This window comes from Solanum tuberosum, unplaced genomic scaffold (assembly GCF_000226075.1).
Source record: "Solanum tuberosum cultivar DM 1-3 516 R44 unplaced genomic scaffold, SolTub_3.0 scf00501, whole genome shotgun sequence".
NCBI lineage: Eukaryota > Viridiplantae > Streptophyta > Magnoliopsida > Solanales > Solanaceae > Solanum > Solanum tuberosum.
Genome location: NW_006239436.1, coordinates 183775 through 211193, shown reverse-complemented (window position 1 = coordinate 211193; position 27419 = coordinate 183775). Strand labels below are relative to the sequence as shown.

The window sequence follows — 27419 nt, the reverse complement described above, 5'->3', positions numbered from 1 at the left end:
GGGCGGGTAGAGAGATTGGTTGGGGGCCAAAACAAGGATGGGGTTATAGAATATTTAAATTTTAAAAAAAAAAAAATTTAGAAAGTTTTTTTTGTGGGGTGAGGCCACGGGGATGATGAAGAGTGGATAAGAGAATTTGCTTTTGAAGCTTCTAACATGATCTCTATAATAATATGGGTATCCATATTGACCCATATTATCCATTTGATAACTCATTTTTACTCATTTAAAATATGAGTCAAGTAGAGTATTTTATCTATTTTTGTTTAACTCATTTTCAATAAGACTCATATTCGACTCGACCCAATCATTTTCCACTCCTAATTCCTGCCAAAAATTCTGCATTAATTTGCTTTATCCAATTTTGTTCTAGTGTCATCATATTGCTTTTCTAATTGAAAACAAAAGGAATGTTGGACACATAATTAGAAATACAATGACTGGCAAATCTAATTATGTCATCTTCTTTCTTCTGACTTGAACATTCCAACAAAAAGCAGTTAACGCAGCCGAAACGGGTAAAAGAATTTTGTGTACCATAGTCTACAGTATTCAGACAACCAAAAAGGGGTCTTCATCAGTTTTCTACCTCACAAATAAATATCTGAATGTACATCAATAATAGAAGAGAAGCTGTAACAAACAACTTACAGAAGAACAAATCCTTATGACCATACTAACCCTCTTGGCACTCTATCAAGCATTTGTTTGATGCTTGTAGCAAAGAAAATGTAGGAGTCGAAGAGACTAGCATCTCCAGGTCTGTTATAATCAATTTGTGATTTCTAGGTTGATTTCAATCTAGAGGTTATTAGCGAAATTTATAAACAAATAGGTAACATATAAAAAAGTTTTTACATTATCAACGAAAATGGATATTTACAACTGATGCCTGCAGAAACAAGGTTTGTTGAACAGAAAGTGCAAGGGGTAATATTGGGTGGAAGAGGAAGGAACAGATCTTCTTAGTTCGCCCATCCGTGCTGCCAGCTTCGGGTCCTGATAGTAGATGTACATTAAGACTAAGCAGCATAAGAAAACAAGCCAAGTTTTACCACCAGAAGATGAAGCATGTCAACAATTCTAAACAAAAAGTTAGTACCTGGCTTCATTTTGAATTTCAGGATATTGGGTTGTCTTCTAGAAATGAATTTGATTGGATGGTCAGTAGACTGTCTATGTCGGTCAATAGCTGAAATAAGCTGCAAAAGAAGGCTAATCAGGAATTTATAACGAGAAAATTTCCAAACTTATATATAGAATTAACACTTATAAATTGCAATTAAGCAAAAACTACACATTGCGGTGTAGATGAGAGAGGGCTGAGTAGATCCAATAAACTGCTGCAAAGAAATAGCACGCTCTGAAAAGTTTCTGAAGTATCAGAATGATACTAAACAAAGATTGTACATGAAGGACTAACTGTAATCTAATTGGAAATTATTCTCAGCATTGTCAACATGGTTGCAATATTAATATATCTGCAGTTAGATCTGAAATTTGCAAAGAAAGAAAAAATACCCTCCTATCAGCTTCCTCAAAAATTACCAAATATCATCCACTGTTGCAGAAAATAAGCCTAGATGATTCGGTTTATTGTTAGATATAAGATGAAATGTTCATCCACTAAGGATAACTCTCTCAACCCAGACTAGGTTGTCAAATGGAACGTTGAACCCAATTTTGGCAAGTAAAAACATATTCATCCCTGGGAAACGAGCTGAGACGTCTTGGAGCTTGACTCGGCTTTTCTCACCTGTATTTAGTTCAGCTCAGTTTTGGTGAAAATTAAGCTAGTCTCTATTAAAACTAGGTCTAGGTTGAGCCGGCTTGGTTGGCTTGTTTTGATCATGCTTTAAAACTAAAATTCATCCATTAATCTAAGTCAAGTTAGCAAGATGTTAATTCAATTATTATTATTTACTATTAACAAATTTATTTTGTACTCCTTTAATAAATTTAATGTAATTATTTTTTTATATACATCATTACTAAAAAAAAATTATGGGCGGTGAAAAATGCTATTAATATTTTAAGTTTCAGAACTCAAAAATTAAAGAAAATTAATATTGTACATATTTCTTGAATTTATTGTTGATTTTTTTTTTCTGAGTATTCTATACTATGTTTGATATTAAGTTACCTTCATTTAAATTTAAGGTCTAACTTAGACTAATAATACATATAATTCAATCACACTTGAATGCAATCACCAAATTATACTACGGGGTCATTTGGAAGGATGCATTATAAAAGAAAATAATACATTAGCTTTATGTATTACTAATACCTTTTTTTTTTTACATCTTTTTGGCATTATGCTATGTATAACTAATAGATGACGAACCATGGTAGGGAAAAGACATAAATTTCCCCTTGAACTTGTCCCGAAAAGTCAGTTACACGCTTAAACTATCATAGTGACCTATTACATACCTATACTATTCAAAAGTAAATTTTCTTACCCCCTAAAACTGACGTGGAAAAAAATAAAACAAAATTAAAAAATAGGCGCGTCAGTTTGAAATTAAAGTAAAAAAAAAAAAGTTAGAATCCTCTTTTCCACCCCTACCCCCCACACCTCTTCTTCAAACCCCACCCCATTGTCCTCTTCTTCTTCATTCTTTATTTTCATCATACTTCTTTATTTTTTATCACAATCTTAAAGCACAATTTTTTTCTGATTCGCAATTAGGTTAATTCTCATAGATTTGTTAGTGAATAATTGTATTTTATCTAGAAAATTTTTGATCGATTGTTTCTATCTTTTTCATTTTTTTTTTTACTTTGTTAAAGAATTTTTGGTTGTTGATCAATTTTTGGGTTTGGTGGTAATAGCAATTTTATGGGTTTGGTGGTGATGGGTGATGGGTGGCGGGTGACAAACATTAAAAGAGATAACTGAAGGTGGTGAAGAAGAAAAAATCAATATTGATAATGGTGGTGGTGGTGATATTTGGTGTTGGGTGACAAAGAAGAAGAAGAAGTGAAGGTGATATAGTGGTGGTAGAAGAACAAAATCAATAGTAAAGGTGGGGCTGGATATGATTTTCCGATGAAATGAGAATTGAAAATGGGTGGGATTAGTGATGAAGAAGATATAATAATTAGAGAATTAAAACAATTAATTAGGGATTAGTTAGAGTAAAATATAGTTAACAAAAGAAAAGTCAATTAATAAAGAAAAGAAAACAAAAAATTATAATTTATGACACAACGCTGAGGTAGCGCTGCTGTGGCAGCGAGTATAATACACCATATAATGTGAGAGTGGTGTTACACGTCTCACGGTGGTAATAAATTCACTTTTGAATAGTTAAGGTGTCTAATAGGTCACCATGATAGTTTAAACGTGTAACTGACTTTTCGGGACAAGTTCAAGGGGGAATCTATGTCTTTTGTGGGGATTTTTAGTGAATGCATTAGCATAGTTAAAGACACAATTGCCCCGAGTGTTCCCACATCCTTCCCACCATATTTGTGAAGGGTGTTTTTGTAAACAAATAATTATTTTTCAGATATCATGCAATGCATGTTATTTTAAGAGAAAAGACATAAAGTGACACCTGAAGTTGTCCCGAATTTTTCAAAAAGACACCTTAACTATGCGGGCATCCTATTACCCCCCTAAACAATTCCGAACATATATTATTACATCATTTTTCGATCAATTCCAGATTTTAAATGACAAGTGTTATTAGACATCAATAATTGTGTGACACGTGTTAATTTAATTTGAAATATAATTTTTTTTCATTTTAAGTTTTTCTTTATTTCTCTCTCTTACTTTTTGACTTATTTTAATTTTATTACTTTAATTTTAATTTCATTTTAAATTCTACTTCATCTTCCACCCCTACTTTCAAGCTACCCATCCCTCCGTTTTCTTTCTTTTTTCTTCTCCTTCTTCTTCGTCAAATTCCTTTCTTTCCGAAATTATACTATTTTATATACTTTGTTGAGTTATTGATAACAAAATTAATTATTTTTCTAAGAAAATCAAATTTTGAAGGTATCATCAATTAATTTATCTCATTTTCATATAACTTCAAAACTAGAAATGATAATTTTGAAAGAATCAGGATTCTCCGAAAATTGAAAAGGTTTGATTGAAATTTGGATAAAAAAACTAAATAATACCTACTAATCATCTTCAAATCTAATCGGTTTATCAAATTGTTCGAAATGCAATAAAATATTTAGATATAATTTTAAAATTGAAGAGAGTTAAACTAATAGTAGTAAAAATGGGAGGTAGAGTTGTTATAAAAAGTGACATTGAAAGTGAGAAGCTACAATGAAGATGACAATGAATTTTTGAAGAAGAAGGAAGAAAGAAAAAGAAAAAAAATAAGGAGAAAAAGTTAAAATAATAAGAAAAACAAGAAAATATATTTTATAGCAAAATACTTGTAAAAATATAATTATATCATTTTTTTAGTTTGTTCACGCTCTTTAAGAGAGTGCATACACTCTTCATGCCAGGTGGACAAAAAATGATGTAATAATATCAGTCCAGGATTGTTTAGGGGGGTAATAGGACGCTTGCATAGTTTATGTGTCTTTTAAAAATTCGGAACAACTTCAGGAGTCACTTTATGTCTTTTCTCTTATTTCAATAAACTTGTAGTTTATTTTGCATGTGATTCCATCATCATGCCCATATTTAGTTACCACAAACAGGATGCAAATATGGGTAATCTTTCACGTAAATATTTATAACCCACTTTGATTGTATTAATATGAAGATCTTAAATCTTTCCATATTTTGTAGTCTCAATATTTATTTCTTTGACTATTTCTTTGAAACATAAAAAGTTTCTTTCGAGACTTACTACAATTCCAATATCATGAGCAATTTTATATCTTTGGGTAGTAGCACATTAGCTCACCAAATCTCACATTTAATAATGGATACTACCACATATTTCATAACACTGTTTGTGTGCTGACATCTCTTTCAAAGAGAAATTTATATCATTATTGTCATGGTCAAAATCATTACAAGCAAAACTTGTTTCTTGAATTGCTTTTCTCATTAGTATCTCCTCCCTTTTATTTAATATCTGGAATTTTTTTTTGATGAACAAAGATACATAACCAATGACAATTTTATGGCAAGAAATTATTTCATTCTTTTGTGCCCTTTCGATAGTTCATACTAAAACATACCATAATAGTTGTGATGTACTAAAAGTACTTAAGCAATGATCATTTATACCAAAATAATTTTTTTTATTTCTCTCTAACCCCCCATAGGGGTGAGTTGTGGTATTTATTAAATCATACACGAGTATGTCATTTATAATTTTCATTATCTCTTGACACATTCATTTTCAAGAATGACCCACTTTTCATGATACTTACCACAAGTCACATTCTCTTCAAGGAATTGACCATAAACATATATACGTGCTTCATAATTATTCCTTTCATTAGAAGTTCATTGTCATGCTTTGAAATTTATCATATTCAAATGACTTACCTCGACATCACTTTTGAAAGTCAAGTGTTGTCACGACCCGAGCCTACACCCTGGATGTGGCCGGCACTCAAGAACCATTGCTGGCCCCCAAGCGAACCCTCATCCTGGCTGACTACAAGCCGAATACTAACTCAAGCATACAAAGCTTAAAAACTGAATAAAATTCATGAAACTGAAATACAAATCTTTAACTCGAATTAAAACTCTGAATAAAATAATATATTCTTTCATACAACTTCAAAACTAGAAATGATAATTTTGAAAGAATCAGAATTCTCTGAAAATTGAAAATGTTCAATTGAAATTTGGATAAAAAAACCTAAATAATACCTAATAATCATCTTGAAATCTAATGGGTTTATCAAATTATTCGAAATGTAATAAAATATTTAGATATAATTTTAAAATTGAAGAGAGTTAAACTAATAGTAGTAAAAAAGGGAGGTGGAGTTGTGGTAAAAAGTGACATTGAAAGTGAGAAGCTACAATAAAGATGACAATGAATTTTTGAAAAAGGAAGAAAGAAAAAGAAAAAAATAATGAGAAAAAGTTAAAATAATAAGAAAAACATGAAAATATATTTTATAGCAAAATACTTGTAAAAATAAAATTATATTCGTTTTTTTAGTTTGTTCACGCTCTTTAAGAGAGTGCATACACTCTTCATGCCAAGTGGACAAAAAATGATGTAATAATATCAATTCAAGATTGTTTATGGGGTAATAGGACGCTTGCATAGTTTAGGTGTCTTTTTGAAAATTCAGAATAACTTCAGGTGTCACTTTATGTCTTTTCTCGTATTTTAATACACCAAACCAAACCAGGCATAAGAAATAATCGCAACATAATGTCAACATAACTAATACCAACATTACTAATACACTCTACTCAACACTATTCTTATACACCCTATCAAACGACCCCTAATACTTATTTTTCTTAATTAACCAATTTGTTATAAATTTAATAGTTTTTTAATGACATAGTAGTTTATAGAACTAAACATTGAAGAGTTGACTCAGGCTAAGCTCGACTGATCGAGTCGGTTGGGCTCGTTGAAGCTCGGCTTGACACCCGATCATTTGCATCAATGACCCAACTAACTAATGTTTATTGGGTCAATAAGGGCTCGGTTATCATAGGACGTAACCTAACGCGATCAAGTCAAAAACCTTTCATCAGTTGTTTGTCTTCCAAAGTTTGTTGGATATCCCCTAAACCAAAAAGAACTTTCTTTTCCACAATGGAGAAAAATGTATGGATGTGTAAATAGTGATAGTATTCATAAAAGGAAAAAGGACCAAACATGCCTACCAACTATTCATAATAGAATAACTTTGTCCTCCATTTGAATTGTGCCCTAAATAAATAGAACAATTTTACCCTCCGTTTGGATTCGGTCTCAAATATGCTTTTAACGTTAAAGAAGTCACTCAAATTTGCCTCTCAAAACTAAAGAATTCACATTTTTTCAATCAACCATTTCATTTAAGTCAACGGTTTATTTGACTTCTATTTTCTAAAATGAAGAGAGGAAGAACAAAAGAGTAAAGGAAAAGAAAAACGAATATGTAGAAGTTATATTTTCTTAATAAATACACATAAAAAGGGATGGGCAATATTTCCCCAAACATTCCTTTTTCCTCAACGGATGACTAATAATTTTCTCTTCGAAGATCATTATTTCTTGGTCACAATTGCGATCATACACATAAGTTTAGTTCACCAAATATAAAATTGATACACAATTGCAATTTCTTCAGCACGATCAAAAAGTTGTGAAGTGTACACAACTCCTTCCAATTTCTTCATTTACTTTAAGTTATATCTCACATCTTTAAGAATTTTCAATTCGATATTGGGATATTGAAGATTATTTATTTTCTCTTTAAGATGCCCGATTTGCTGAATGTGTTGTATTTTAATTTATTAAACATCATGAGGGAAAAGATTTTTTTTAATGGGGGGAAGAAAGAAATATGATGAGAAATTAGATGTAACCCAACTTTTTACGGTTTGTATAATTTCTTTGAGCAATTGTTTTTACAAGAACATTTAAGTATTAAGATTATTATCTTTCAAGGTGGCATTCTATTTTTTAATAAATATAATATTATTTTTTGTTAACTTGTACTTAAATATAATATGTTTTAATTGTTTTAAATGAGAGAAAATTAAAATATTTAACGTCTGTTAATTTTGATAGGCAAATTGAAGCAAGTTCATCCGCGATAAGGGCAAATTTAGGACCAAATTTAAACGGACAGCAATTAGTTCTGTTTCCAATAGTTGAGGAGCAAATCTGAGTCAGTTCACCAATGATAAGGGCATATTAAGGATGAAATTCAAATGGAGGGCAAAATTGTTCTATTTTTCATAGTTGAGCACTTTTGGGCTTTTGGCCCTTTTCCCTTCATAAAATAAAAAGATTTTTTTTCCTTGATAGAGGGAATGATCAAATTGACAGAGGATATTACACACCAAAACCAAAAGTTTTTTTCTATATAGAGGAAGTGGGTAATAATAAAGAGAAATTCATACAAAACCAAATTAAAGAGAAAAGAAGAGAGAGTTCACATGTAAAAGGGTCGAGGGAACTATACCCACCAAATCTAAAGAAAATTCTCTTCATATGGAAGTGTGTATGGAGGTACTACGAGATACATACCCTTTAACCCAAAGAAAAAAGCTGCACTTTCCACAGTAGGGAGAAAGCATTATAAGCGTAAAGTGAGAATTCACTCAACAACCAAAGGAGAAACATTTTCTTTTCTTTTCTTTTTTTTATATAGAGGCATGAAAAGTGAAGAGAAAGAAAAATACTTGCCAAACTAAGCCAAAGAGGACTATTACTTACACATTGCTGTGTGTAAAACTGTAGAGAGAATTTAAGAGGGGGGGGGGGGGATAAATATACCGACCAAACAAAATAAAAAAGTTCATTTGCTTAAAAGAGGAGAGCTTGTTTTCTTTCCTTTACACAGAGAACGTATGTGGAAGTATAGAGAAACAACCAACCATGCCAAACCCAAAAATACAAACAGAAACAAACTCTTCCTGATTTTCTGAAGGATTAATTTGGGTTACCCTGATCCAAACTGTTGGTCAGGTTAATTTTGGTTATGCCCAAATTAACCCATCAATGAATATATCCCTCATTGAACACGTTCAAGATGGGAATGTTACACTTTTGTAGGTTAAACTTGACAACCTTGCTCCATGCCTAGCTAAAGAACTACTTTCTACCTCCACTTTGGAGTAGCTTACTTCACCATGTTCAATACATAGAAAAAAAAGAAATTCTTTTACCACGCAATACATGCACATTGCATATCATAAAAGTTGTTTGAATAATGCAATTCCGTTTAATCCCCCACACATGGCGATGATTGCTATCATTTTCAGGAACAAGTGTTGATAACTAATAAAGAATTTTTAAATTGCCCAGTAGCATCTCAGTCTTAAATTTTGAATGTCTCTAACTTGAACTAAGAAGAAGATAAATGCTTAGCCAATTTCCACGTACTCAAGGAACATTTGGCACGTATGCCTACCAAGTCTTTTTCTAATACTAAAACTGCTAAGACCATCATAAGCTCTAGATTCAGGAGTTTCTGCTATAAATGAACATAAGGAAAAGATATATTTTTGCTGGAAAAGATAGTTTTATCAGGCAATGGATGCACTATAAACAGTTCATTCGTTATGTATTATGCATAACCTTCCGAGAAACAGAAAATCTGCATGCATCAGGGGTTGACATAGAAATGGTGAACAAAAAGAACCTTGATGGGTTCTATCAAAGACTGTTAGCCACTAACTCTTCTGATTGATCCAGATATAGGGAAAGGCCAACGCATCAAAGTAATATAAGGTTCAGCAATCGACCTAACAAGTTCAAACACTAGAATACACCCCCAACCCAACAAAAAGAGGGAAGGATTTCATTCATGCAATTCATTCAGCTGGTCATCACGTCAGAGATTCAAATGAACTATGTCATGATTTTAGCTCCAGTTATGGATTTCCTATATAACTTTTGCATAATAAATATAGATTGAATTCTAGAAGCAGACCTTCTCATCAAACCTGAAGAGAGATTGGTCAAAATATGGGGAAGGACTCTGAGACTGACAACTAAAAGGCAAGGAAGCCATCATCTTCTTAACAAACTGCATTTGGAAACAACATGGCATCAGTTTCAAAGCACAAAAGCTATCGCACTCCTCATACTAAGAAAATACAAATGAGATATAGCAAAAGAACTTAGGTCATGTTTCTTTCAAAAACAGGTGCGATAAAATTTACGAAATCAAAATATGAAATAAAAATTGAAAACTCTTCCCCAGTAGTGTTTGGTTGAAAATAAAATTAGGAAAATTGAAAAAGTTATTCAAATTTTTTTTTTATCACTTTCTGTAAAAATTATTTTTATAAGATAAGCTAAATCAAAAAAAAATGCCACCTAAGCACTTCAAAACTTGTCAGTTCAGGAGAACATTTTATTTTATTTTTAATCAAAGTGGGTCTAAACTCTTTATTAAAGAAAAATACAAAAAGCACAAGAGGTGTTTAAGCCCCGAGCCCAAACCAAAATATCAGACAAAGAGCTAAAAGAAAAATAAAAAACAAAACAAAAAGGAAAGAACAAAGCTCAGCTAAGGAAGAAGCTCTAGAAGATTCACAGAGGGAGAACATTACTTGAGAGAAATTGGTTGCTTTATTCTTTGTACACCTTAGTTGCTCGAGGGCGTGGATGTTGTTTGAGTGTGAGGACATAAAGTTCATATGTAATGAACTTTTGGATGAAACATGAAAATGGTCGCTGAACAGCTCGAACAAGAAATAAAGATCATCGGCTGAGTTCTGAAGGATACAAAAACAGTTAATGCTGATAGACATTGCATGACAGGAAGTACAACACTTGCATTAAGCCTCAGATATACCTGATAAAATGCAACAATTTCAGTAGTCTCCATATTGTAAACAGCAAAAAAAGAAGGATGGCTGTCAGCATTTCGAGATACCTGCAGATTCAACAATATTCAGCATGCATGGGTGTCAGGCTATTCCCATAGAGCACAAAAGATTCAAACAAAATAGTACAAGAGACATCACGCCACCAAAATAACAGAAATAAACAGATTCTATATACGGCTGTGCAACATTAATTGGATTAGAACTTTGGTAATATGTTGTCGTGACAACTTATATTGGCTTGAATCAAAAAGAAACTCTAAACAAATTTAGAGGGCAAGATGATCTTATATATATAGTTACAGTTGAACTCAAAAGTAGCTCCTCTTATTGAATGAGAAAAAGGGGTTTCAATTACAAACTCATCTACGCTAAACCGTAATAATATTAATTGATTTAATACAGGTAAAATATAATGATCCAGACCAGCAATATGTATGTACTACAACATAAAGCAAATATCCAAAGAGTTTGATGCACCTACTCTATAACTACTGGTCAAGCTATACCCACTGAGACAAGTTAAATGACTTAGTGCCATGCGTTTTAAGATAAGAGTTATGCAACAAAGAAGTCGGATACTGCTCTTGTATCATTTTTTTTAAAAAGAATCATCATATTAACAACTTTGAACCCCAATTCTTCCTTTTATTTTTGGGGTACCATTCAAACATCACACTTATTGTTTCCACAAGGTTCTTATATCAAGTGAACTCACCAGAATCACGTAATGGACGATTAGAATAAATGATCAGACCACAATACAAAAATCATAGAGCAAAACAGGAAATCTCACCCCACCATCAACACTGCCAAACTTGATCAACAGGTGATGTCGGTCCAAAAATTGCACCTGCTCATATTGCAGTCAAGAAGTAGCAAGATGTTCAATGATTCGGAAAATGAATCATGCCCTGGAAATGTACAGTAGGTACCAGATGCAACTGAATATGTCCAGTTTTTTCTGGAAGGCAGAGCATCTGGGTCATAAAAAATACGAAAACTGAAGTTAAAGCGCTACCTTCCAGATAATCAAGTCAATGTAATCTTGAAAGTGGAAGTAAAACTTCTTCTTCAGGCACTGCACTCGCTGATTAAAAAGAAAAACCAGAGTCAGGAAACGAGATTGTCTTAACCTTCTTGCAGTCCTAAAAGTGTGCACAACCTGACTTACAATTTAGCTTTCTAATTGACAGTTATCATTCTTGTAACACCTTTCTTTCTAACCATCACCTTTGTCCCTAGAAGTAGAAGTATTGTTATCGAGTTGATATTGTCCATTGATCCATATACCTATATAGGGTTGTGCTTGAAAGTTTGTAGAAAGTTTGCATAAAAACTTTTTTTTTTTTGATAACCGAGAAATCCGTCTGTGACCCGCCCTTTGGACCAATCACAGCCTTCTAAACTCGGTGGATAATGGGCCCGCCCCTCTACCCTTCTCCACTTAAATACCGGGCTTCGCTTTGCATGGTGTGGGGCTTGAACCTGTGACTTAAGTCACAAATCCTCCACCTTTTGCCACTTGAGCTAGGCCTTGGGGGAAAGTTTGCATACAAACTTTTCTACCTTAGAAAGGAGTTTGGTAATGTATGAATCAGATCTGTTTACTATCCTAGATGGATAAGTTTTATTGCCATGTTAACCTAGCAAAGAAACAAGGTAAAATCATGAATTATTCAGTGGGCAACTTATAGTTCTCAAGATGAAATATGCTAATTTATTTTTGTACTAAAGCAAGAATTGAATCCTGAACTATGCGAATTGGAACATTTTTGTCCTGTGTTTGTAATTAGGGTCAAATATACCCTCACCATGACTAAAATAGGCTAAAATTGTTGCTTTAAAAAAAAAGGAGGAAGCTTAGCACCTGGTAACGCCACGTGTTGCACAATTAAGGATTATTTTTAAAAAACAAAGGCCAAATTTGATCCTTTCGCATCATTTAGGGGAAAATTTGAACCTTAACCCTAATTTTGAGTTTTAAAATTTCTTTTGGTTCCTCCTTTCTCCATCCCTGCCACTACCTCTACAACAAATCACCCATTTTTCTTACTTTCTTGCCTCTCTCCACAACCATCTTTTCTTACCCTGATCTTTATCTCTCCCCGTCACCCACATCGCAGGCACTTGGAGGGAATGCGCTAAACAACTGAATGCAACACAGAATACTATTTTAATGCAGTTGTATAGGATTCAAAGGAGGAAGGAAGAAGACATAAATGTTGATTGGCAAAAGATGTAGTAGTGGGGAGAGGGGAGGATAAAGAGAGAAGGGTCAAATTTGCCCTTGAACTTTGCGAAGTTCAAATTTACCCTCCGTTTAAAAAAGTTAATCCTTGATTGCAGGACATGTGACATCAGCGGGTGCTAAACTTCCACAACTAGAAAACAAGGGAAAATTTAGCCTATTTTAGTAATAGCGGGGCCATATTTGACCCCCAACTATTAACGTAGGGCAAATCTGCTCCTGCCCAATTTGCTCCGTCTCGCATAGTTCAGGAGCATATTTGACTCATTTCCCTATATTTAATCTAAATGCAAGATAGGATAAATTTAGCTTATCGGCTTAATTTAAAGATTTTTATTATATATGCATTCTACATTCATCTGAACAAATTATGATCCTTTTCCTCTCAATTTTTCCGCACCATTAAACATACCTTGATAAAAAAACACAAAAAGTAACTCGATAAATTTTGATTCAAATAATTCACAGATACTGAAAACAATTTAGTCAAGAAGAGGGGGAAACGGGATGTGTTTTGGAAGAAGAATATTATTTATGACGTGGATGATGTTTTCCATAGTGAAAATTCTAGAGCATGATAATTTGGTCTTTGCTCTGCATAAATTTGTCTTTGTTTTCATTTTCCTTTCCCTATATCTTTAGTTTTTTTTCTCTTTCTTCCTTTATCACTTTCTTAATGACAGAGAAACAATGATCATACAATTTTCTGTTTAAAATTTGAAATTGATGGATTCAGTATGCTTCCCACACCCCCACCCCTTTTATGTTGTTTTCTTGTAGTTATTGTTCGCCTTTTACTTTTTTTAGAATTAATAAAATGAGAAAATTACGAAAACATTAATATGCAACTCTGTTGAAGGCAAAAAATGGTAAATACTTGTATATGTATACTAATTGCACAAAGGAAAAATCATGTTTTAAAATTTATTACAAATATGCCCATATAAAGATAAGCTTTTCTTGAGAGATTCTTTTCTTTTTGAAGATGTTTCTTAAGAAAAATAAAAATATAGTTTCACTTTGACAGAATACACAAAAACCTAAGTAGCTCTAGAAGACTAAAATTGTTGAGTGACGAAAAATTAGAGGAAAAAATATATCTTGATGTTAACAGCAAAAAGGATTAAAACCTGAATTCTAATCGATTTATTAGTTATTATTAAAAGATAATTATTGGAGATGAATAAAATGCAATGCTATTTGTTAAATAAAATAATCTATTTGGACTAGAAGGCTTTCTAATATTCTGATATTAGGAAAATATTATTTCATTAAGTCTAACAGGTATTTTAAGACCACGCAAAGCATGGGCATATTCACTAGTACTGGAACAGAAAAACGGGATACAGAACAACCTATTTAAGACTATTCTTATGAAGCAGAAAACTTCATGGTTCCCATTAATAAGTGCACAGAATTGGGCAGTGGAAATGTATAGCTTTACCCAATTTATCCATTTTTTCGCGAAAGATAAAATCTCTCATCAGATTGAAACAAAAAATGACACAGGTCTTCTCCAATTCTAGTTTATATAGTAAAGCTGGTGTGCCTCTTTTCTCCGGCATTAGCACTATAAACTGCATCAATAATTTGTGTTATTTTCATAAAAGGGATTTGTATCCCAGATATTGCCTTGCTTCTTAATCTTCCGATCAATAGCTTAGGTATGATATTACATGCTCTCCAAACCAAATTGATGGGCCAAAAATCTCCAAATTCTTATGTATCAATTCTAATGAATCAATGCATACAAATGAAATACTGAAACTTCTATCAATATATATTATCCAAAAAAGAAAAAAGAAGCTTCTATCAAGCTTTTCTTGCTAATAAAATAATTGATGGTGTTCATGAAATCTTCGTTAATTGGTACTCCACATTTCTAGTAGAATTCTAAGACATAAGCATTTGGTCTATGTTAAGAAAGTACAAGATTTACAATAATTAAGGTTGCTTTAGCGAAAGGATTTAATCAGAGATTTGTTTGATTTTATAAGTGTTAACTTACCAAATTGTATACTCTTGTAATTACTATCAAACTCCCAATCAAACTTTCCAATTTCTTCTCATTCTGTTCCATATCTCCAATATGGTATCAGAGCCAAGTAAATTGTACTCAAAGAAAAAGCTACAGTCATCACCGACTTAGTCACCTGATTTTGGCTTGATAAGAAATCAGATCTGGGCAAGTCCCATGGTTCTAAGACCTCCCAGTCCGGTTATTGCATATCTCTTCACATACAATTGATACTAATGAAGATGTAGATACGTTAAATGTACAATATAGCTATCAAAAAGGGAAAAGTAAATGCTTGAATCCTTATACAACCACTGTAACAAGCCAGGCCATACTCCAGAAACTTTGATGAAAACTACATAATCGACCCTCCACCTAACAACTACCCTGCGACTTATGTGGCTAGATCGGTGGATATATAGAAAGCCAACTGACCTATTCCATAAATTTTACCGAGTCAAATTACAATGATTACCAGCAATGAAGATTCAAAATAGTAGTCACTTCCATTTAGCACCTCACAAACTGGTAATTCATTTACTTGGCTAATCAAGCCTTCACCAGCTTGTTATAGATACTTGGTTATGGTACATCTGACCTTGTTTCTGGTGATAAGAATTTTTTTCTCTAATCTTGTTCTTTCCCTAAACCTCTCTACAGTTACACTTGCTAATAGTTCACAAATTGTGTTTAAAGGAGAGAAGTGTATATTAACAAAGGAATCAGGAAACTGGAAATTGAGAGTGACTCTACTACTGATTAACTGGCTAACCAAGGATACCAAAATTCCATGGAGGGTGCAAGATGACATCAGAGACATTAAGGGCCTGTTTGGAAAGCCACCCTGGTAATTGGATTTGGTGTAATTGGTGTAATTAAATTGGATTTGGTGTAATTGGTGTAATTACATTGTTTACCCTGTTTGGTTGGCCATGTAATTACCTGGTCAGCAGGTAATTAAATGTAATTGACCGGGAGTAATTACACTCTCCAATTCACATGGGGAGGTTGTGAATTGCTGGTAATTACATGGTGTAATTACAATTTTGTTTACTTTTTAATTTATTCCTTTTATTTCTATTTTTATTTTTTTCGTTTCAATGTATTTTTTATTTTTATTATTTTAAATTCTTTTTAATTTTATTATTCTAATGTTTTCTAGCAATTTATATTTTTTATATTTCACTTCCTTCTCATTCCCAACCTTCATGTGATTCCTTACAATTTTTCGTATTATCTAAAAAAAATTCATTAGTATAATTTTGTTAGTATTCTAATTTTTAAATTAAAGTAGAATTCATTATTGAATAAAGTTATGGACTTATGTTTTCTTTTCATTTTAAATCATATTTATGTATGTTCTGTTGAAATTTGACATAAGAGTATTATGTTAATTTTTTTGTTTTGAATTTAGAGCTTATGTTATATTTTCAATTTCATTTGTATTAGGAGTATTAACTCGATATTTAACATCGCAAGCTATTTTTAAAAGTTAGACTTGATAGATTACTTTTTTGTCAAATGTTTTATAACTTTATGACATTATATTTATAATATTAATCTTTTTGCCGAACATGCATTTCATGATGTTAGAAATTTTGTACTTTTAGTTTTTGTGATTAATTTAATTAAAATATACAAAATTGAAAAATATTGTTGAGAATATAATCAAATAATAAAAGCTCTCTAAAAGCTTAAGCTTTTAGATGAGATGGTCGCACGCTTCAACATGGTATCAAAGCAAGCAGAGGTCCTGAGATCGAATCTCACTGTCATCCAAATCAAAAAAAAGAATTTTCACGTTCTTGGCCTATGAAAAAGAATCAGGCCCACATGTGAGGAATTAAATAATAAAAGTGTGCTCTCTCTAAAAGCTTAAGCTTTTAGATGAGATGGTCACACACTTCAACAAATATAAACCAATTATTTTTATAATATTAGTTAAGAACATATGTTTATTAATTAATATATTTTAAAAGACAAGATATATCTTAAAAATTCAATTTAATATCATTTATAAAGGTTCTTATTTGTCTAATATAAATTTTAAATAATTTTTTTTTATTTTTAAAATTCAATACAACCTTATAATTACTCTTGTTCAATCAAACAGTACACTTGTAATTACATTGTAATCACACTGTGGCAAACAAACAGGTCCGTGTAATTACTAGGTTGTGTAACTACTAGGTATGTAATTACTACCCTAGTAATTACACCAATTCCAATTACCAGGTAGTTTTCCAAACAGACCTTAAGTTAGTATGAACTCCTTGAGATCAAGATTACCCATTGCTATAGAAACGGGACAAACCAACAGATTTACGGTCTAATTATAGACTGCAGAGTAACAATGTCACTTGGTTTGAGTCTTTCCAGCAACTTCCAAGAGAGGTGCGAGGTGAAGTCGATTTGGAAAAAAGTCAGCTTCCATCATTTTGAAGATTTTGCAGCAAGAACAAATTCATCTTGAATCAACAACTTCATAGGCTTTATCACTTTGATGTTCCTTGACAACATCCTTTCATGTATATTGTAATGACTCTAAAGGTCATTTTTGGAATTTTTGTGAAAATTATTGTTTTACCCCTCCCGATAGTATCCCCGAGTCATGTTTGATCAGTTTATGAAGTTAAATTTGAAACAGGATCAAAAAATTGAAATTTTTGAAAGTTTTTGAGTTTTGAAAATTCTAAGTTGAAATGGTTGACTTTAGTCAACATTTGGAATTCTGAGTGTGGGAATGGAATTATGTCAGTTCCATCAGCTTCAGAACGTGACTTATTGGGTTAATAGGACTATTGGCTCAAGTCCTGAGGTATTTAGATGAGTTTTAGAAGAGTATTTGTGGTTTGAAAGTTGAAAGCATAAGATAGTTGACCAAAGTCAGCATTTGGTGATAGCAAGCTCAGAATGGAATTCAAATAGTTATTAGCTCCGAAATATGGTTTTCGGTCTAGATGTAGGGTCCCAAAGCTTTTGGTCTGATTTTATCCAGTAGACGAGATGCGAAAAAAGTTTAGAGTTCTGATCATATTGGGAGTTCTGGAGGTTAGAATGGAGTGATTCTTGCGGCATTCTTCTCGATTTAATATGGGGGTTAGTATCTGATCCCATCCTCATTTTGACAATCTCTCATGATTTCTTCATCTGATTTTCTTTCCTTATCCGTGAATTTCTTGGGGAAGAATTGGGATTTTGTCGACTTGAACTTAGGCTTTGATGAAAAATTCATATTTAGGATCCTTATGTTATGGGTAAACTGATTTTAGCATAAAATTAATGATTTATCAATTATTTTCAGCCGATTAACCGCGTACAGGCTTGAAAACTTGGGATTTTCCCAATAAAGTTAAAGTTTGATAAATTGAGGATTTCAAGGTCAATTTGAACTACATTTTCGATGAAATTTCATATTTGAACTTCCCTAAGCATAGGTAAGATACTTTCAAGAAATATTTCAGATTTGAGTCACAATTCCGGATCCCAAGAGAATAAAAGTGTGAAGCCCCAAAGGTTGAGTCAGAGCCTACAATGCTTTTGTAGTTAGGTCATGTAGTGATGACTGATAGTAGACTACTACCTCCTCTTGTACAATGGTGGTAGGGAAAACCTAATCGAGAACACCAAGTCCGTAAGGAGGTGAATGTAACAGCCCACATACCTAATTGTCAAGGTATTGTTTGTTACCACCCAACCTCAATGCAATAGCCTACAAATCATTGGTAATTGAACTTGAAAAGAGGTTTGTTGTGAAGCTTGCCTTAGGCAAATTCCAAATTCAACTACAAGAACTTTTGAGTTAAGCCATGGGGACAAAACCATGAGGATCCACAGGATGGGCAAGAGCAAACAATATTTTGGCGATTGCACCTGGCCGCTACATGTGGTGTCATAACCAACACTTCCTCTAGCACGATGGTGGGGAAAACTTAAGCGAGACCCCAGAAGGGTGAGTTATCAACACATGAACCACTAGTGGTTGAACTCGAAAGACAGTATGTAGGAAAGCATGCTTATGCAAATCCCCTCGTTAGCATGGGAGATAAATGTTTGGGGTCATAAAAAGAGAAAGCTCAAGATTTACCCATTGAGGCACCTTTCAAACTAAAACCCAAGAAGACAAACTGTGAGGCCCCTAAAGGTTGAGGCAAAGTAGGCAATACCTTGACTATTGAGCCTTAATTGTTGCAATTGGTATCAAAGTTACTACCATCTTCAAGTTTAACTCAAACATAGTTGCCTTCTTTTTTTGAGAGGCGTGAAGTAGTATCAACCCAAAATATCTTACAAGCATTATCTCTCCTTGAAAAGGAAGTGATCCATCAACACCAAACAAGGGACTCTAAGAACCCAAATGGAGTCACGAAGCTATGAGTATTTAATCACTTCTTAGTTGTATATTCAGAGTTTGTAGCATGTTGAATATCCAATCACATTTCACTATATACACATAATATCCACAAAGCTTTAAAACATGGTTGACATACAACCACATATTATGGTCCCTAAACCTTTACCCAAAGGTTCTCGTGAGAAAATAAGGATCAAGAGAAAATTATTATAATGCATAACGTAAGTCTCTTACATTGAGCCCTATTTATATACACTTCACACAATCTAAATATGTATTTTCCAATGTGGGACACTAAGCATAGATTATATACACTTACTATCTAACACTCTCCATCAAGTTGATGCATATAAGTCATATGTAGGAAGCTTGTCACATATGTAACTAATACCAAAAAAACTGAGGGGCGTAGTAGAAATATTTGCAAATTGATCATTTGACTTCACAAATTTTGTACCATCTCCTGAGAGTATATTTTCTCTAACAAAGTGACAATCAATTTCAATGTGTTTCATTCTTGCAATAGTGATTTGATGCAATATGAAGGGTTGGTTGATTATCGCACAACTTTCATCCGACTATCTCTTAAGTTTAATTCTTTGAACAACTGTTTGATTCAAACTAGCTCACGAGTTCCTATAGCCATTGCTCGATATTTTGCTTCTACACCAAATCGAGCAACCACATTTTGTTTCTTCCAACACACCAATTTCATCCTATTAAATGAAAATATGTAAACGTAGAACATATATCAAAAGGTTACCTTCCAAAGCAGTATTTTTATATCCAACAATTTATTCATGACTTCGATCCTAGAATAATAGTCCTTTAACTGCGGCTCATTTTATATATCACAAAATGCAAACAACTGCATCTCAATGACAATCATGGGAGAACCTATAATCTGACTTATGACACTCACAGGAAAGGGAATGTCAGATCTAGTCAATGTGAGATAATTCAATGTACCAATCAGTCGCCCACAGGATCACTAAGAGGCTCCGTTTGTCCTCACAAGAGTTGAGCATTCAGATCTATAGAAGTACTAATTGTTATGGGTCAAGGCCCTGTCTCAAGAATGTTTACCAAATACTTTCGTTGTGAAATAACCGAAGTTGCTCGACTCGGGTGCAGGTGTCCGATATGGGTGCGGATTTAGAGGTCGGATCCTCTATGATCTAAATTTTAAGATTTGGGGACATGAATCCATATATGGATATGGGTGCGGGGATTCGGCTAAAAATAATTCAAATATCTAAAAATAGAGTTAAACTGGGCGAATAAGTACTCTAAGGCATTATCACTATAGAAAGAACAAATAAAAACACCAAATTGATTTTGTATTTTAGCACAAAAGTTATTGAATATAGAAAACAACTTATAACGATCTTTCATTAAGTAAATTCAAGTATATTTTGGATAATTATCAGTGAAACAAACAATTCTGGATGAGGAATTTGGACTCTTTTTATGGCCTTGTGCAATCCTCAATTTATGAGTTGACTTTTGAGGTTAAGTTAGGCCCAAGTTCATTTTCTTTAAATGGTATCAAGCCAAAATCATCTCATGTCTTGACTTTCCTAATGTTGGGCCCCATATTACATTGACCATGCTCACGTTGCAAGCCTGAGTGAAAGGGGGTGTTAGTATTCACACATCAATTATGGATGAGGGATTTGGACTCTATATGGTTGTGAACATTGCCCACCTCATAAGTTAACTTTTGAGGCTGTATTCGACCTAAGGTCCATTTTCTTCACTACTAAAACGTGCTACTTTATAATCAGAGCTTTTCAGCCTTGTCCTATAAAGTTCAATCTATTAAGTATTAACTATGGCAGTTCACCACTAATGCATTCTAAGTGACTAAGAATCCACTTTTGATTTTTCAATAGAAGGATAAGAGAAAGTTTTGAACATTATGAATTTTTAAGACAGAATCAATTAAAATGGAAGGATGAATCAAGTCGATCAAAAGAGAAAAAGGATTTGGATTTCTGACTTTTAGGGAAAAATTAAGGAAAACAAAACTAGGGTGCAAGAACAATAAAAAAACAACTCAGTAATCTGGGAAAGTTTTCATTAACAGTCAAATATTTCAGCCAAGACAACCCAAAGAAATCAGCTTGGTTCCCATATCATCACTATTGCACTGTTGCTATTGGAAAAAAAAGACATGTTTTGTCCCTTCACTACTTTTGAGTAATTCATATCAATTTTCGAAGGTTTTCCTGAAAACATGGCAGATTATAAGCTCTGCATTTCAGCCACTACATATCAGCAAAACACTCTAGCCTAATTGATCACAATTTTTACACATACCTGATCAAAAACCAAGCAAATTCAGCTGGGTATTCAAACAAAAACTGTCATACAAAACCTTGTACCTTTTGAAACTTTCTCACCAAGTAATGTTCCTTTTAATATGTTGCAGATTCATAGATGAATATTTCAGCAATATTTTACTTAAAAGTCACCGTATAAAGTCCCTTATTAGTATTGCAAGCCTTCAGGCATATTCCAAAGCCAATCTTTGTATAAAGCGCCATTCTTTTTTGCCTTCAATCCACCGTCAAAACTACGATTTAACTGTTGTGCAAAGTCAACCAACTAGCTCCCTACTTACATTTCTCAAATTGTATAAAATGAAAGGACTACACTTGAGGTAAATAACTCAAAGGTTCATTCCAACCAACTTTAACTAGGTTCTAGATATGCATCACATTATTTCAACATCAGTTACAACAGCTCCATTATTCCCAACAGCTTAACCTAATAAAACTGAACTACAAAGCATTGAAGTGTGTCAAAAGTTATCCAATATTTACAGGGTGCAACATTTTAGTGTGATAGCCCAAGAACCGCTACCAATTGAGGATTGAAGTGCCTTAGGGAAATCCAATATCGAAATAGGAGGGAAACGTTAAGGTCCATACACAGTGGAACCAGGAATTCAACTCTTGAGGTGTCTTTTGGGTTAAAATTGAAAGGGACACAACTGTGAGGCACAAAGTTTGAGCCGCAGCGAAGAATACCTTGACAGTTAGGCTTGGACCGCTACAAGTAGTATGAGAACCTAAGGGGGTTAAGTGTAACAGCCACGAACTGCAAGCGATTAAAATCCAAGGTGGGTTCATTGTGAAGCTTACCTTAAGCAAATTCCACATTGGAATAGCAGGGAAAAATTGGGGACCATATAGGGGTGAGTTCAAGATTCAACTGTCAAGGTGCCTTTTGGGTTAAAGACCAAGGAGACTAGGCCCAAAAGTTGAGACGCAGTGGTAATACCTTTCCAGTTGGATCTGGGCCGTCACAGTTTTTTACTACCTCACAAACTAAATCATCCCCCATACAGATATAATAGCAATTGAACCAAGGATAACCTGTTCCATCCGAAACACAAAAACGTGTATATCAACTTCACTTTTCATTTTGCTGTACATGAAAAGATGATTGGCAGTTTCTTCTTGCTCTCCACAAATAAAACACTCATTTCACATGATCTTCTTAAACTATTATAACATGATAGAGCACTAAGACGTCCATTTCACAATGGTTTTCATAAATTATTTATAACATGAGAGAACACTCTCCTATTGATCGAGGTTCCACAAAATAGATGGACACATGATCCAGAAAGAGTTATGCTTGACGAATTGCATTTTTCTAGCAGGTTTGTTTTTCAAAAAATATCCTTGATCAATTGTATTTTAGGTTAGAGGCATCAAAATACGAACTCATTCCTATTTAGCAGTCCAACTCTACTTAAGAAACATTGTTCTCCTCTGAAATGAGCTTTCAATCTGATATTCTATTATTAGCAATTAGATACTGTAAAATTCGAAACAAGTGATGATTACGGTTATAATATGATTCCAGTTTATCAGAACTACCAAATAAATTTTCATCCACAAAAGAGAAACATCCCCAAAAGGCAAATATAAAACCAAAAGTTGTGTGCCTCCATATGTATGGGGTCAAAATCAGTATAAGATAGATTAGTAAAATAACCTCAAGCTTCAATCAGAATAATCTATGATTTGCAGCTTTGATGACATAATAAATTACATAAGCAATCAAGCAAACAACATACTAAAACTCTTAACACATATGGAAATCAATATTCTCTTACTAACCATGGTTTGGTCAGTTTCTTCATTCCATATACCTCGAAATATAAATGAAAGCAGCCGTTGCTTTATACCGCTCAGGAAAGAAGTTTCCGATTCAGGCAGACTATGATGAAAACCATTTCCAACATGATTTACAAGCACCTGATGCAATAGGCTACTGTAAGAGATTATTATGCACAACACCCTTATCAATTTCAGATAAGAGAGAAACAAAATTTCCATCCTCCTGCTCACCTACCCCAACCCAAAATAAATAAAATATGAAGAGAGAAATGGGCAAAATCAAATATATATTCTTCAGAATTCTTTCCACATGGTGAGTAATGAATGGATTTAGGTTGCCTAAAAAGGAACGCTCAAAAGCTTTAAAGAACAACAAACAAGATCTTTTAGACCACTTTGATGTAATGAAAAGACGGATATCTTTTTTTATAAGGAATGACAGGACAGATATATTGGTGGGAGTCACTGTGGAGAGACGATGGAAGTCCAATTTCTAGGTTATACCAAAGATGTGAACATTTAAACAAAAAAGACAAAGAAAACACAATCGCCTTTTGGTTAGTCCTTCAGTGAACTATAACTTAGTGGACTTCCTTCCATTTCTCTTCAACTGGCTCATTTTTAAGTGTTCCACTCTTTTATATCAGGAAAGTAACATGAAAAGGAACTTTTCTCTATTTCACTTCAATTTCACACTGAATAAATTCTGGTACTTTTAAGTCAAAGAAATGATGTTCTGAAAGCAAATATGAAAACATTCATACTCTAAAGTATAGATGTATTTCCTTTTTGGGTTTTGTAGACTAGAAAATGTTAATACAGTTGATAGGATGACAGATTTTCTCAGATTACTACAGTAATTGTTAAGGAACTGAATTTTATGCAATTTTTAGCACAATCTTGTGCTTCATTTATACAACCTTACCATTCTCAAAAAAAATAATGAGAATGGGATAAAATTGAACCCCGACTCCCTTAAAGAGCATTCATAGTTACCTGGGAATTGGAATTGAGAAAAAGTTCATCATCTTCACGGCAGAATTCCCCAATTGCTCGTACATCAACAAGATCTCCAGAATCTCTGATCTGAAGGATGTGTATTCTTTGATAACGAAGAGACACTATAGCAAGCAAATCATCATACAAGAAAGCACCAATGCTATGTGCCAAATTAACATAATCATTGTGAAAAACCCTCTCGTCAAGTATAGCTCCATCCTCCAACCTAAGTTAATGAAACCAAACCACAACAAAAGCAACCACGATAACTTCAGAGACCAAAACATCCATGTTAAGTTCTCACGAAATTTATAGTTGAGACTGATTACACACCTCAAAAGGTGGAAAGTTATTTTCTCAACAGAAGGAACTCCCTGAATTGCCCCTCCAGTAGGAGGTGCATCATGAATTTGTGCAGTTGAAGTTGCAAAGAGTCCAAATTGGTTGCTCTCCATATAGAGAAAGAAATCTTTGCATATAAGTTCCCCACTAGAAGCAAGAGAAACACTGTACAACTGCGTGAAGAAGCTCTCAAACTTTCTAGCTTTCAAAGGAAGATCATGAGTATCACAATCTTCTTCTTTGCAGGAAAATGTCAACCATGTTGGTCTATAAACAACCAGATCCTGATGATTTCGGCTGAAACTTACAAGATATAGACCATCATCCGTGAACTTGCGAAATGAATGGTCGGGACATTCAACATCGTATATGGTATAACTTGGTACAATGTTCTCATAAAATCTTCTGGCACGATGGATCTGCAAAGGGTGCACCACCATTCTTAGGCAACCATTGTATGCATCAAAGATGCCAAATCTGATCAATTATACCATGGACAATCCGAAGAAAAAGACAGATGTATTTGGTATGGAGAAAATTGATTCTTTTAGAAAATGTTGTACCTTAGAAATTATCTTTTGGACCATGTTATTTGTCTATAAGAGTTGGAGACATATAGTATCAATGCAACATGTTGGACAAAGTTTGATGACAACATTTTCACCATATTTTTATATCCCCAAAGATTGACAACAATGTCTATGAGTTGATTAAAATAAGTGATATGAAGTAATAGTTTGAACGTAAAGGAGGATGAGTTTTGCCAATAAGCATTGAAGACAGACCCAAGACTTGGAAGTCATGTGTGAAAAAAGAAAAGCAAACTGTGGTTGCAGCTGCAGCAGAGAGAAAAAAACCATACTAACCATGGGAGATCGTTGCCTTTTCTCCTTTTAAAAAGAAAAAGAACCCGACTTTGTAAGTTTGCTATTCACACTAAGAAGGAGTTCAGTGGATGGTACATGATGAGCAAAAGAAAGGGGAAAAAAGTAAAAGGAACAAAGGAAAGAGAAAAATAATCAGCATGAATAAGAAGGAAAAGAACAAAGGAAACATGGCAGCCAAATTTGGTGTGAGAGATCATAGATAATACAAAAGAAAAAAATAAAACATCGCGATTAGGCTTTGTAGCTCAATTGGCAGTTCGCAAAGTTTAAAAATTAGTGTTGGATGGTTGAAATGAAATAAAAATCAGATGGTTGATGGGGAAGTGTTAATGGGTGTAAGGGATACAAGGATGCCTACCAAAGTGAAAAGTAATTTTAATAGAACAGTTATAAGATCATAAATGTTATATGAGGTGGAGGTTGAGCTGCTAAAGGGTTCAACACATCCATAAGATGAGGGTTGTGGAGATGCGGAGGTTAGGATGGACATGCGGTCATACGAGATCAAACAAAATTAAAATGGACCATGTTGCAAGGAGGTGCAACTAGTACACATTAAAGATAAAATGAGATAAGGTCGGTTGAGATGACTTGGACATTTGGTCATGTCTTGCTTCGACCTCAAATGCACCATTGTATCGGTGTGAAATCATGATGAGTTAAATGTGTTAAACTGGGATGAGGTAGACCTAAATTTATATGAAAAGAATTACTCAAAAGACCTGCAATCTCTGAGTCCATGTAGATTTAGCGAAAGATAGGGCGTCATGGAGGAATAAAATCTATATATGTTATTCCAATTAGTTGGGAATATGCATTAGTCCCTATGTACGAAGTAAGGAAATATTATGGAACCCAAACAGATCATTTATGGTATCGAGGATCCAACTAATGGACTTCACCTTATTTGGAATTACAGTATAGTTTTTTTAATTATATGTTTTAGTCTTGTTAATACATATACTTTACGTCATATGTTTTCTAGGAGTTCTATAATTCTATTAGAGATCTTTTTAATGCATGTTGAGGATATATAAAACTGCTAGTACTTATTATTAATGCCGGCCTGCGATGAATTTAAATGGAAAAGCTTGGTATTGATCCCTCCTTAAAGTGTTTGTGAGACTTCGTCTTGCTTTCAGCTAATGCACCCAACAACTTTGTAGCCATGGCTGCTCGCTAAAAAATATATCATAATACTAACGACATTATAAATACATCAGAATTTGAGACTATGGTGCTGGAACATCTATACATCTCCATGTGGTCCCACCCCTGCCCATAAGTGAGGGGAATGTTTTTCTCCCCTATATGGCAGAAAAAGAAATTTTCGCAATTTAAGGTAATAATACAGCACACGGTTTGCGGAGACAAAATCACCCACTAGTGAAAAGGTTAACAAAATCGCAATTTAGTCAACAAAGAGCATAAGTATTTCATAAGAAAAAAGTGACAACATAAAGGGTTGAGCTGTTGAATGAAGTTCACAGTAAAGATAAATAAAACAACAGCGATGAAAAGAAGAGACATACGCTGGTGCCAGGAGCAGGGGTGCAAATCTGGCGCTCAAAAAGCCTGGCGGTAACATTGTTGCTTTTGAACATCAGTGCAAATCGTTTCAGCTTTTATATAATTGCTTTCAGCAGCATTAAAATTGTGAATCATACAAAACCGAGAGATTCTCAGTAGCAGTAGGACTGAATTAAATAATTGATTGAAAAAGGAACCTCAATTAGGATCGATGAAGTCTAAAAGGGAGGAGCTGGGTTTAGTCGTTGGCAAAGATTGGGCAGGCAACATTTGGAGCGGCAGAAATGGGGTAAGCTACAGCGGTGGCAACAAGTAAAGGGTGTTTAAAAAGATGGAAGCGTGCTGCTAAGGTGTGTTGTTCGGTAACACTCGGGAAAGGCCAAAAGTTGAGGGTGAGTGGATAAATTCCACTACCAAAATTAATATACATCTACTTTCCAA

General features: G+C 33.6%; 1 protein-coding gene across 4 annotated transcripts; it reads right to left on the bottom strand.

The window, feature by feature from the left end:
- Nucleotides 1–554: 554 nt before the first annotated feature.
- On the bottom strand, nucleotides 555–27419 carry LOC102577910 (deetiolated 1-like protein). 4 transcript variants are annotated; one of them, XM_015304166.1, is made up of 11 exons: nucleotides 26981–27419; nucleotides 24553–24980; nucleotides 24217–24445; nucleotides 23221–23358; nucleotides 11484–11552; nucleotides 11259–11315; nucleotides 10432–10512; nucleotides 10187–10351; nucleotides 9575–9657; nucleotides 1103–1202; nucleotides 555–999 (listed from the first exon to the last, which is right to left on the bottom strand). In XM_015304166.1, the coding sequence occupies exons 1-10, from the start codon at nucleotides 27050–27052 to the stop codon at nucleotides 1121–1123; spliced, it is 1404 nt and encodes a 467-aa protein (XP_015159652.1). In that variant the 5' UTR covers nucleotides 27053–27419; the 3' UTR covers nucleotides 555–999; nucleotides 1103–1120.

Coding starts and splice junctions, on each gene's coding strand:
- LOC102577910 (XM_006364813.2), bottom strand. CDS start 27,052: ATGTTCAAAAGCAACAATGTTACCGCCAGGCTTTTTGAGCGCCAGATT. Junction 24,981..26,980: donor CCCCTGCTCCTGGCACCAGC/GTATGTCTCTTC, acceptor CACCCTTTGCAG/ATCCATCGTGCCAGAAGATT. Junction 10,513..11,258: donor TTGGCAGTGTTGATGGTGGG/GTGAGATTTCCT, acceptor TTGAATCTGCAG/GTATCTCGAAATGCTGACAG.